The sequence below is a fragment of the Scomber japonicus genome, chromosome 3 (genome assembly GCF_027409825.1).
Source record: "Scomber japonicus isolate fScoJap1 chromosome 3, fScoJap1.pri, whole genome shotgun sequence".
Taxonomy (NCBI): domain Eukaryota; kingdom Metazoa; phylum Chordata; class Actinopteri; order Scombriformes; family Scombridae; genus Scomber; species Scomber japonicus.
This window is the reverse complement of record NC_070580.1, coordinates 30,855,613-30,866,564: the sequence shown is the minus strand read 5'-3', so window position 1 is coordinate 30,866,564 and position 10,952 is coordinate 30,855,613. Positions and strand designations below refer to the sequence as shown.

The 10,952-nt window shown below is 40.3% G+C and overlaps 2 protein-coding genes across 2 annotated transcripts; both read right to left on the bottom strand.

Moving 5' to 3' along the window:
• Nucleotides 1-3,992: 3,992 nt before the first annotated feature.
• LOC128355336 (E3 ubiquitin-protein ligase TRIM39-like) lies at nucleotides 3,993-6,372 on the bottom strand. Its single transcript, XM_053315581.1, has 2 exons — nucleotides 6,240-6,372; nucleotides 3,993-5,446 (listed from the first exon to the last, which is right to left on the bottom strand). Exons 1-2 carry the CDS (start codon nucleotides 6,370-6,372, stop codon nucleotides 3,993-3,995), a joined length of 1,587 nt encoding a protein of 528 aa, XP_053171556.1.
• Nucleotides 6,373-6,808: 436 nt separating this feature from the next.
• Nucleotides 6,809-8,341, bottom strand: LOC128355335 (nuclear factor 7, ovary-like). The gene has a single exon (XM_053315580.1). It carries the CDS (start codon nucleotides 8,339-8,341, stop codon nucleotides 6,809-6,811), a length of 1,533 nt encoding a protein of 510 aa, XP_053171555.1.
• Nucleotides 8,342-10,952: the final 2,611 nt, after the last annotated feature.

Sequence of the window (10,952 nt, the reverse complement as noted above, 5' to 3'; positions counted from 1 at the left end):
TAACCAACAAGAATCAGTAGGCTGGAGTTACTTTACTTTGTTAGCAGTGGACAGTCACCACTAAAGCCTTTAGGTGAGTCACTCTTGTTGTTTTATGAGGCTCTAGTTTTATGAGGCTCTAATGATTAATCGATAATTGATCGTTAATTTTCCCATGATCGATCAAGAAAATGTATTCAAATGCCCATCCCTATGTCAGTCTTGAAAGTTATCTTAAAGTTGCTTTCTTTTTGAGTCCTAGCTCCTCTAAAATCTTCTTTATCAGCCTACGCTTTGCCAGAGTTGAGTAGTTATGGCTATGTAGGTTACAGACTATAAAATATGAATGATCTAGTTTGAAAGCTAGGATTATCCATCTGCCCCCTGTAAAGTAATTGACTCAACAATATCTCCATTGAATTTAAAGGAGAATGGCGACACCTGCTGGTTGTTGAGAGGCATGACAAATCAGTCACTCCACTTCACATCACTATCAGCCAAATGAGTCTCTTGTAAAAGATATTAGATCAGCATTTTTTTGTGCACAGAATATAAAAACTAATTTCCTTGTAGTACTGTCAAAGATACCTGTAACATTAGGAGAAATTATTTTTGATAAATGATTTTGGACACTCACTTATTTGTTTCACTCTCCACCAGTTCCTCTCACAGTCTTTTACAGAAGCTGTAACATGTCAGGGCAACTGGATCTTAAAAGATGTCATGACAGATAGGACAGGAGAGATACTTTTCTGATTGAGAAAACATTTTGTTTCTGTTTGAAGTAGAAAGCACAGAAAATAGAGTAAGCTCTTCAGTCTTGAGTTTAAGGCGTAGTTCCTCTAAAATTTTTCTTTATTATGTGGAATCAGCAGAATGTTGAAGAGGCGATATTACAGTAGTCCAGCTTCTTTTCTCTGTGGTTGGTTATTTTTAGATGAAAATAATCATGCAGTCTGACAATAAACTCGACAACCACAGCTGCTCTTGACTTCTGTAATTTTCTGTGGAAGTATATTAGCAATAAAACTGAAAACTGGAAATGAGCTGAAGGACAAAGTTTATTTGTAATATCTAAATTGATTTAGAATAACAGTCAAACAGGGATAAAACAATAATGTACACTTAGTGGAGTGGATTCAGGAAGTATTCAGACCCCTTCCATTTTTATACACTTTGTATTGTTGATTTTATTCTATATGAATGCTCATTACAAATGGAAAAATAAGTATTGAGACCCTTTGCTGCATTCTTTGTCTGATTTTAATCCACATGTTGAATTGACTGAACAAAGTTTAGAAAGGCATACCTCTGTGTATAAGGGAACAATTTATACTGCAGGACAATCAGGACAAAAATAAATCCCCAGTAACTTACAGTACGTTTATAATTAAGCTTGAATCTAAGTCTTTAAAAAAGAAAAGAAAAAAAGAATGAATAAAAGCACTCATTTACATCACTCCCTGATCATTCATATACAGACATGTATCCTTGTTTACAAGCTTTGGACAAACTGGCAAAAACCCCCACAAAAAACATAGTATGTCCATTTAGAACCTGTGGAGAGCAGACCACAAGCCTGGAGACAAAGGGACTGTGTGCTGCTCCTTTGTTACAGAGACTGTAACTGGTAATATCTTCATTGGGAGTTCATTCAAAGTGGCAAAGTATGGAAACAGTCTCTCGGTGAAAGTGTGTGTGAAGGTGTGTATGTGTGTGTTAGTATCAGGATCAGAGAATGACACTTTTCCTTTGTCCCAGTCCAGATGAACCCTGATCTTCTGCAGCTTCGTCTTCACTGAGAGGACTTTATCAGAGAGTGATGCAGCGACTGCTGTGTATTTACCATTAATGAGACACACTTCCCAGAATCCAGCCTGTAATTGTCCCTTGTTTCCAGCAGATTCATTTACCAAACCCACACAGCAGAATTTATCATCTCTGACCTCCACATCCCAACTGTGAGTCCCCGAGTTAAATCCCTGAGAGCCCAGGACGTAGAGGTGACCATCAAACCTCTCTGGGTTTTTAGGAAGTTTCTGTTTCTCTCCACATCTCACACTGGTCAGATCTTCAGAGAGGTAGAGTCTTGGATGAGCAGTGTTTGGATCCAGAATCACTGGAGTGTAGGAGACCACCTCCTTCATCTTAGTCCAGACGTTGTAGGTCAGGTTGCCCAGGTGTTTGGCCACATCTATCAGAGCTCCTGAGACCAGCTCTGGATCATCCAGCAGGGAGCGCTGCTGGACTCTTTCCAGTGTAGTCTTGTAGTTTAGCAGGAATGAAACGTCTTCAGCTCTCAGCTCCTCCTCTGTGACTCTGATTGTGTCTGAAAGAGCTGCTATCTCTCTGCTCAGACCCTCAATCTTCTCTTTCATCATCTGACTCTTCTGCTCCTCTTCCTCCCTCAGAGCAGAGATCCTGGCCTCCTCTTCCTCTTGTAGAAACTGATGAAGCTTCTGAAACTGCTCCTTAATCTGCCTCTCTGTGTCTCTGGCCTGGACCTTAGTGTGTGTTGCTGTTTGATCACATTTTCCTTTAACTTCTTTACAGAGTTTCAGTTTCTCCTGTAAGGAATTAAGGGATTTCTGGAGCTCCTCTTTGTGATCCTGTCCATGACAGACGTGAAGGGACAGACTGTTTTCTGATTGAGAAAACATTTTCAATCAGTTTGAAGCAACAGCAAATAGAGGAAGTTATTCAGTCTCGAAAGTTCCCTTAAAGTTACTTTTGCTTCATAACTCCTCTAAAACTTTTCTTTATAATGTAAAATCAGCAGAAGGTTGAACAGGCAGTATTCCAGTTGTCCAGTAATCCAGTAATCCCAGAGTTTCCCGTGTTCCCAGTATTCCCTCCTTTATGTGACCTCTTTCTGTGGCATTTCCGAATTTGGTCTGTTAGTGAATCTTCAATACACTGAACAAGAAGTGCAGCGTTGCTATATGACCAGTGTCACATGATGCCCACAGTGCCCACATACTGAATACACCCATTTGATGCACATGACTACGCTTCATTTAAATGTCATCATATCAAAGCGTGGTGTAGAAAAGAGGAATTGCAGTGAGGGGAACAGTGAAACTAAGCATCTTGGGAGCAGACATGGTGAGAAGTCTCAAGAAATCAAAAAAAGTTAATATTGATTTTATTTGAAATTTTGAAATTTCACATTTTTAACATTATATTTAAACTAGTGTTGGCTCAATAAATAATTCAACTACCTATTCCTTGTATTTAAAACATTATTAAAGCCTCTGATAATAATATATAAATTGATCTAGAATCACAATGAAACTATAACAAAACAAGCCTAAATCCCAATAATGTACAGATAACAGTGGATTCAGGAAGTATTCAGAGCCTTTTGCTTTTTGCACACTTTATTGTATTGTTGATTTAATTTTATAAGGATGCTCATTACACATGAATTTACAATCAATAACCCATATTTACGAAGTGATAAAACCAAAACCAAAAGACTCTATCTTCAGCTCTTGCTGCATAATCGTCAAATTTGTATTTTTCTTCAGTGTCAACAATAATCCAGTAACTGTTGTTTGTGTATCCATGGTTACAGTGTAAACAGGAAATACATGATTTTTCCTTGTGTAGATTCACCAAAATGAAAAGAAATATACAATGTAGAAAAAGTAAGTCTGCAACTAATGATTATTTCCAATATAAATACATATACAGTATCATTATTTCAACCTTAATCAACATAATCATAGAAAGTAATTTAATATTTTCATTCAGTCATGATACAATCATGACTAGATAATTACATTTCAGGGTTATATGCTGATTATATATTCTTTCTGGTAATCATTTTGTGTAGTACTCCTAGCATTTCAAATAATCATCTTTTCCTGATTATGGGTCTTTTCTCTCTCTCTCCTTCTTGAATGTAGCATTAATGCAAGTTTCTCTGGTTTCTTTGACAACTGAGATGCTGAATGATGGTATTTCTAAGCAGCCGCACTTAACCTGAAAATAAAACATGGTATGTCCACCTAGAACCTGAAGAGAGCAGACAACAAACCTTTAGGTGGAGGAACTGAGACTGTGTGTTGCTCCATTGTTAAAGAGACTCGAACTGGTAATATCTTCAGTGGAAGTGCATTCATGGTGCCAATGTAAGGAAACAGCTTCTTAGTGAAAGTGAGTGTGAAGGTGTGTATGTGTGTGTCAGTATCAGGATCAAAGAAATACAGTTTTCCTCTGTTGTAGTCCAGATGAACTCTGATCCTCTGCAGCTTCGTCTTCACTGCGAGGATTTTATCAGAGAGTACTCGAGAGACTGCTGTGTATTTTCCATTAATGAAACACACTTCCCAGTATCCAGTCAGTATTTTTACCTTGTTTCTAGCAGATTCATTTACCACACCCACACACCAGAATTGATCATCTGTGACCTCCACATCCCAGCTGTGAGTCCCTGAATTAAATCCCTGAGAGCCCCGGACACAGTGGTGATGATAAAACCTCTCTGTATTTTCAGGAAGTTTCTGTCTCTCTCCACATCTCACACTGGTCAGATCTTCAGAGAGGTAGAGTCTTGAATGAGCAGTGTTTGGATCCAGTATCACAGGAGTGTAGGAGACCACCTCCTTCATCTTAGTCCAGACGTTGTAGGTCAGGTTGCCCAGGTGTTTGGCCACATCTATCAGAGCTCCTGAGACCAGCTCTGGATCAACCAGCAGGAGGCGCTGCTGGACTGTTTCCACTGCAGCCTTGTAATTCTGCAGAAATGAAACGTCTTCAGCTTTCAGTTCCTCCTCTGTGGTTCTGATTGTGTCTGAAAGAGCTGCTGTCTCTTTGCACAGAGTCTCAATCTTCCTCTTCATCATCTGACTCTTCTGCTCCTCTTCCTCCCTCAGAGCAGAGATCCTGGCCTCCTCTTCTTCTTGTAGAAACTGGTGAAGCTTCTTGAACTGCTCCTTAATCTGCCTCTCTGTGTCTCTGGCCTGGACCTTAATGTAGTCTGCTGTTTGATCACAGTTTCCTTTAACTTCTTCAAAGAGCTTCAGTTTGTCCTGTAAGGGCTTCAGGGATTTCTGGAGCTCCTCTTTGTGCTCCTTTCCAGCTTCATCAATGGGTCTGAATCTGTGGTGTTTGTGTGCTATTGAATCTCTGCAAATGAGACAGACTGGCTGCTGATGATCCAGACAGAAGAGTTTGATTTTCTCATAGTGCAGACTGCAGAGAGGCTCAGACCCTGATGAAGATCTCTGATCTCTCTCCTGTAAGAAAGCCTCACACAGATTCTTTAATGCCAAGTTACGAGGCGGATCACTCAAATGTTTTTCCATACAAACGGGACATTCCCGAGTTTGTTTCTCTCTCCACCAGTTCTTCAGACAGACTTTACAGAAGCTGTGGCTGCATATCAGGACAACTGGATCTTTAAAGATGTCATGACAGACCGAACAGGAGAGATCGTTTTCTGATTGAGAAAACATTTTAACTCCGTTTGAAGCAGAAAACACAGCAAATAGAGGAAGTTCTTCAGTCTCAAAAGTTCTATTAAAGTTACTTTTGCTTCATAACTCCTCTAAAACTTTTCTTTATAATGTAAAATCAGCAGAAGGTTGAACAGGCAGTATTCCAGTTGTCCAGTAATCCCAGTGTTTCCAGTGTTCCCAGAATTCCCTCCTTTATGTGACCTCTTTCTGTGGCATTTCCGAATTTGGTCTGTTAGCGAATCTTCAATACACTGAACAAGAAGTGCAGCGTTGCTATATGACCAGTGTCACATGATGCCCACAGTGCCCACATACTGAATACACCCATTTGATGCACATGACTACGCTTCAGTTAAATGCCATTACATCAACGCGTAGTGGTGAAGAGAGACATTGCAGTGAGGGGAACAGTGAAACTAAGCATCTTGGGAGCAGACATGGGGAGAGGTCTCAAGAAATCAAAAAAAGTTAATATTGGTTTTATTTGCAGTTTTGAAATTTCACATTTTTAACATTACATTTAAACTAGTGTTGGCTGAATAAATAATTCAACTACCTATTTCTTGTATCTAAAACGTTATTAAAGCCTCTGATAATAATATATAAATTGATCTAGAATCACAATGAAACAATAACAAAACAAGCCTAAATCCCAATGATGTACAGATAATAGTGGATTCAGGAAGTATTCAGAGCCCTTTGCTTTTTGCACACTTTATTGTATTGTTCTTCTGTCTGTCTCCACATCTCACACTGGTCAGATCTTGGAATGAGGAATACACATACTGTACATACCCATCTGATGCATGAGATAATACCTCATGTGAGCAGGTGTTTTTTTGTGTGGTGTGGTGACAAACAGTGGCATTGTAGTGATGGGAATATTGGGACTAACCTCCGAGGGCCCATACATGTTTTTGGGACGCATTATCATTAAGACTCAATCTATTTGAAATTGAACACACTTGCAATCTAACAGTACAGGATTAAATTCAAAACAAAAAACAGAAATTGCCTGACAGAAAGAAAAAAAATACAATCATTTCTTCTGACATTCTGCTTCCTTGACAGAAAAAAACCTTTAAACATGTATTGTACAATTAGTATATATACAGTATTATTATATCAACACAATCGTAGAAAAAAATAATATACTTTCATAGTCATAATGCAATCATGAATAGATGATTCAGGGTTAAATACTGATTTAGTTTTTGTTTTTTTCATCATTTTCTATACTCACATTTCAAATGATCTCTTTAAATCAATACCTCATTCTCCTCTTGCTGATTTATCCTCAATAATGTTTCTCCTTTGGGCCTCTGACTTTCTCATAGTGATGGTGTACCAGATACTGGAGACATTCAGATCAGGTCATCAGGTATGCTTTTCAACTTCTCTCCTCTGTCTTTTTCCCGATTTCTTCTCATTATGGGTCTTTTCTCTATGTCTCTGCGAAGGCTTGCTGAAGGCCACAAACCTTTAGACGAACGGACTGTGTGCTGATCCGTTGTTACAGAGACTGTAACTGGTAATGTCTTCATTGGGAATTCACTCAAAGTGTCAATGTAAGGAAACAGCTTCTCAGTGAAAGTGTGTATGAAGGTGTATATGTGTGTGTCAGTATCAGGATCACAGAAAGACAGTTTTCCTTTGTTATAGTTCAGACGAACTCTGATCCTCTGCAGCTTCTTCTTCACTGAGAGGACTTTATCAGAGAGTGACGGAGAGGCTGCTGAGTATTCTCCATTAAGGAAACACACTTCCCAGAATCCAGCCTGTAATTGTCCCTTGTGTCCAGCAGATTCATTTAAAACACCTACACACCAATTTTGATCATCTCTGACCTCCACATCCCAGCTGTGAGTCCCTGAGTTAAATCCCTGAGAACCCAGGACACAGTGGTGACGATCAAACCGCTCTGGGTTTTCAGGAAGCTTCTGTCTCTCTCCACGTCTCACACTGGTCAGATCTTCAGAGAGGTAGAGTCTTGGATGAGCAGTGTTTGGATCCAGAATCACAGGAGTGTAGGAGACCATCTCCTTCATCTTGTTCCAGATGTTGAAGGTCAGGTTTCCTAGGTGTTTGGCCACATCTATCAGAGCTCCTGAGACCAGCTCTGGATCATCCAGCAGGAGGCGCTGCTGGACTCTTTCCACTGCAGCCTTGTAGTTCTGCAGGAATGAGATACCTTCAAGTCTCAGTTCCTCCTGTGTGGCTCTGATTGTGTCTGAAAGAGCTGCTATCTCTCTTCTCAGACCCTCAATCTTTTCCTTCATCATCTGACTCTTCTGCTTCTCTTCCTCCCTCAGAGCAGAGATCCTGGCCTCCTCTTCCTCTTTTAAAAACTGATGAAGCTTCTTAAACTGCTCCTTAATCTGCCTCTCTGTGTCTCTGGCATGGACCTTATTGTAGTCTGCTGTTTGATCACAGTTTCCTTTAACTTCTTTACAGAGCTTCAGTTTCTCCTGTAAGGGCTTCAGGGATTTCTGGAGCTCGTCTTTGTGATCCTGTTCAGCTTCATCAATGGGTCTGAATCTGTGGTCTTTGTGTGCTATTGAATCCCTGCAAACAACACAAACTGGCTGCTTATGGTTCAGACAGAAGAGTTTGAATTTCTCAGAGTGCAGACTGCAGACAGGCTCAGACCCTGATGAAGATCTCTGATCTCTCTGCTGTAAGAAAGCCTCACACAGGTTCTTTAATGCTAAACTGACAGGTGGGTCAGACTTAGATGTTCTTCTCCTACAGGTTGGACACTCACTCTCTTGTTTCTCCCTCCACCAGTTCTTCAGACAGACTTTACAGAAGCTGTGGCTGCATGCCAGGACAACTGGATCTTTAAAGATGTCATGACAGACGGGACAGGAGAGATCGTTTTCTGATTGAGAAAACATTTTAACTCCGTTTGAAGCAGAAAACACAGCAAATAGAAGAAGTTCTTCAGTCTTGAATTTTCTCTCAAAGTTCCTCTAAAATTCTTCTTTATAATGTGGAATCAGCAGAAGGTGACGCAGCAGTGTACCAGCGGTCCAGTAATCCAAGTGTTCCCAGTATTCCTTACTTTATGTGACCTCTTGTCAGTTGGCAAACCTTGAACACACTGATCGAAAAGTCCAACGTCACCCGATGCCCACACAGTTATGGAATGAGGAATATACATACTGAACATACCCATCTGATGCATAGATAACACCTCACATGAGCAGGTGTGTTTTTATGTGGTGTGGTGACAAACAGTGGCGTTGTAGGTTGTCAATGACCGTGTATAACCATATCATGATCCTATGAAAAAGTATCAACCATTATCTAACCTCCCAGGGCGCAGACATGTTTTTGGCCTCTTTGTCATTTCGTAGTCAGACGCAGGTGTTTATTGAACTATTTCATGTTCCACAGTGTGACGATGTAACGGCACACCTGCAGGCTGGACTGTGAAGTAAACACTTCAGATAATTAACCTATAGTTGTTATAAAGTAATAAAAAGAGATGAATACAAGTGCAATAAGTTTCTTTGTCACATAACAGACATGTCTTATGTCACTGATGTTGCAGAGCCCCACTGGGTTGTAATTATTTTACTTTATTATTTTGACAGCTTGTGCACAAGAGGGAACAGATGGAGAGATGTGAGTTAATATCTTATATTCTTATATTATTTTGTACCCTCTCAAACTTTTTCATTGAAGTCTTAATTAATGACCACCATATGAGTTTTCTCAGAGTGAATCCAGAGATTTTTTTGTCAACTTGAAAGGCTATAAAGTCACTAAAGTCTGACGTGCACATAGAAAGCCCAAAAGTTGCATGTTAGATTGTTAAGTACTGTTATCTTCTCTGACTGATATCTGATTCAGTGCTGGTAATTCATAGGTTGAACCAAGCCCTGTGATAGTAATATTGTCAGTGACGTCACACAGGGAAAGTTTTGTGTGTTTCAGTTAAGTGATGAGGTACGGTTGTGTATTGCAGTAACTTTATTAACAGCCATCTGTGTGTGAGTGAAAGAAAAACCACACAACATTGTCATCCTGCTATTACTGCATTTACCTCTGTACTGTATGTGTTGCTGCAAAAAGAGAAGTAAAAGAAGTGAACAGCACATCTACCTCTCTCAGCCCTTTACTCATCCATACTCTGGAAACGACACAATGTGGTGAACCTAGTGACAAAACACTGAACTAACACTCAGGCTGCTCATTTTATTATTACCTCCACTATCTGTGGTCAATTATTACACTACTACTCTCTGTCTATTCTTTATTTCTGTATTGTAGATCATTAGCCAAATATATATATATAACCTGTGCAAAGTCCATGTTCATGAATGCTGCTACAGTTTTTCTATGCCTCTACCAAATCAACCTTGCACACTATATTCTTGATTTTTTAATTCTTCTAAAGTTGATACTACCTTTTCACCAAGCCTGTGAATCATTTCTTCATAGGGAGCATTTGAACCTGAAAAGTATGAATGTGACTGCGTTGAGATTACAATAAAGGTCTTTGAATCCTTGAATCTCGCAGGGTTAAGCACCATTCAGCCCTGCATGGCTCTGTTACGCCCAGGTGCCCTGTGGGACTCTGCTTGGCCCTCTGCGGTCCACATTCTCCTGAACCGCACAATGAAAAACTGCAGAATGAGAGGAGGAGGAGGAATCTCTGACGTTCCCATTGGCCGAGGACTTTTTCAGGCTCGTTCTTATTGGCTGGCAGAGTGTGAGCAGGGAATCCCTCAGGGCTCCTTCTGTCTTTGTCTCAGAATGAAAACACAAACAGTCCAGTCAGGCCTCAGTGCTCCAGGGTGTCTGGCAGTCTGCTGAAGACCAGGACTGCAGTAGTCTGATCTGCCGAGAGTCATCAGCAATAGTACAGCCGCTGTTTCTATGACCATAAATCTCCCTGATTACTGCCAGTCTGCTGCTACATGGTCTGCAGCTGTAACATTGCAAGTACCTGTAATGTTTACCAAAGCAGAGTGAATTCCATATGATGTGTGTGAGAAAGTGTTGGGAGATAAATCTCATCAGTGGCGTGTTGGAACAAAATCAGGAGGTGAAGAAACCAGCTCAGTTCATATTGCAGAGGGTGGAGAAGGAGAGCTGGCAACAGGACGAATCAGAAAGCAAGAGTGGAGAAAAAAAGACTGAAGAGAAAGGAAAAGTCCACAGTTAGAGACGAGAAAGGTGAGTTTTGGTGTTGTTGAGAGTTTATAAAAATATGTTAAAAAAAAACAAGAGAGAGAAAAGAAAAGAGAAAACTGAGGTTGAAAGTGAAGTGTGGAACCAGGTGGAGAAGAGAAAAATACTTTGCAGTGAGAATGAAGAAGTAAAGAAAAGAGTTTATGTTGCTCAGCAGGAATGAGATGAAAGGCTAGACGGTTAAATTGCAGTGGGCCAGGAGCGGCTGTGGGCGGGGAAAGAGAGGAAGTGTGGTCGACAAGAGAGGAATTTAAAGCCTCATTGTTCTGGAAGAGCAGAGGCAGAGAGAGCCGAGCAGCCGAGGAG

Excerpts from the sequence above, each read along its gene's own strand:
- LOC128355336 (XM_053315581.1), bottom strand. The coding sequence starts at position 6,372 with ATGCGTCCCAAAAACATGTATGGGCCCTCGGAGGTTAGTCCCAATATT. Across the intron at positions 5,447-6,239 it reads TTATCTCATGCATCAGATGG|TTAAAATGTTTTCTCAATCA; the intron begins GTATGTACAGTA and ends CTTCAAACGGAG.
- LOC128355335 (XM_053315580.1), bottom strand. The coding sequence starts at position 8,341 with ATGTTTTCTCAATCAGAAAACGATCTCTCCTGTCCCGTCTGTCATGAC.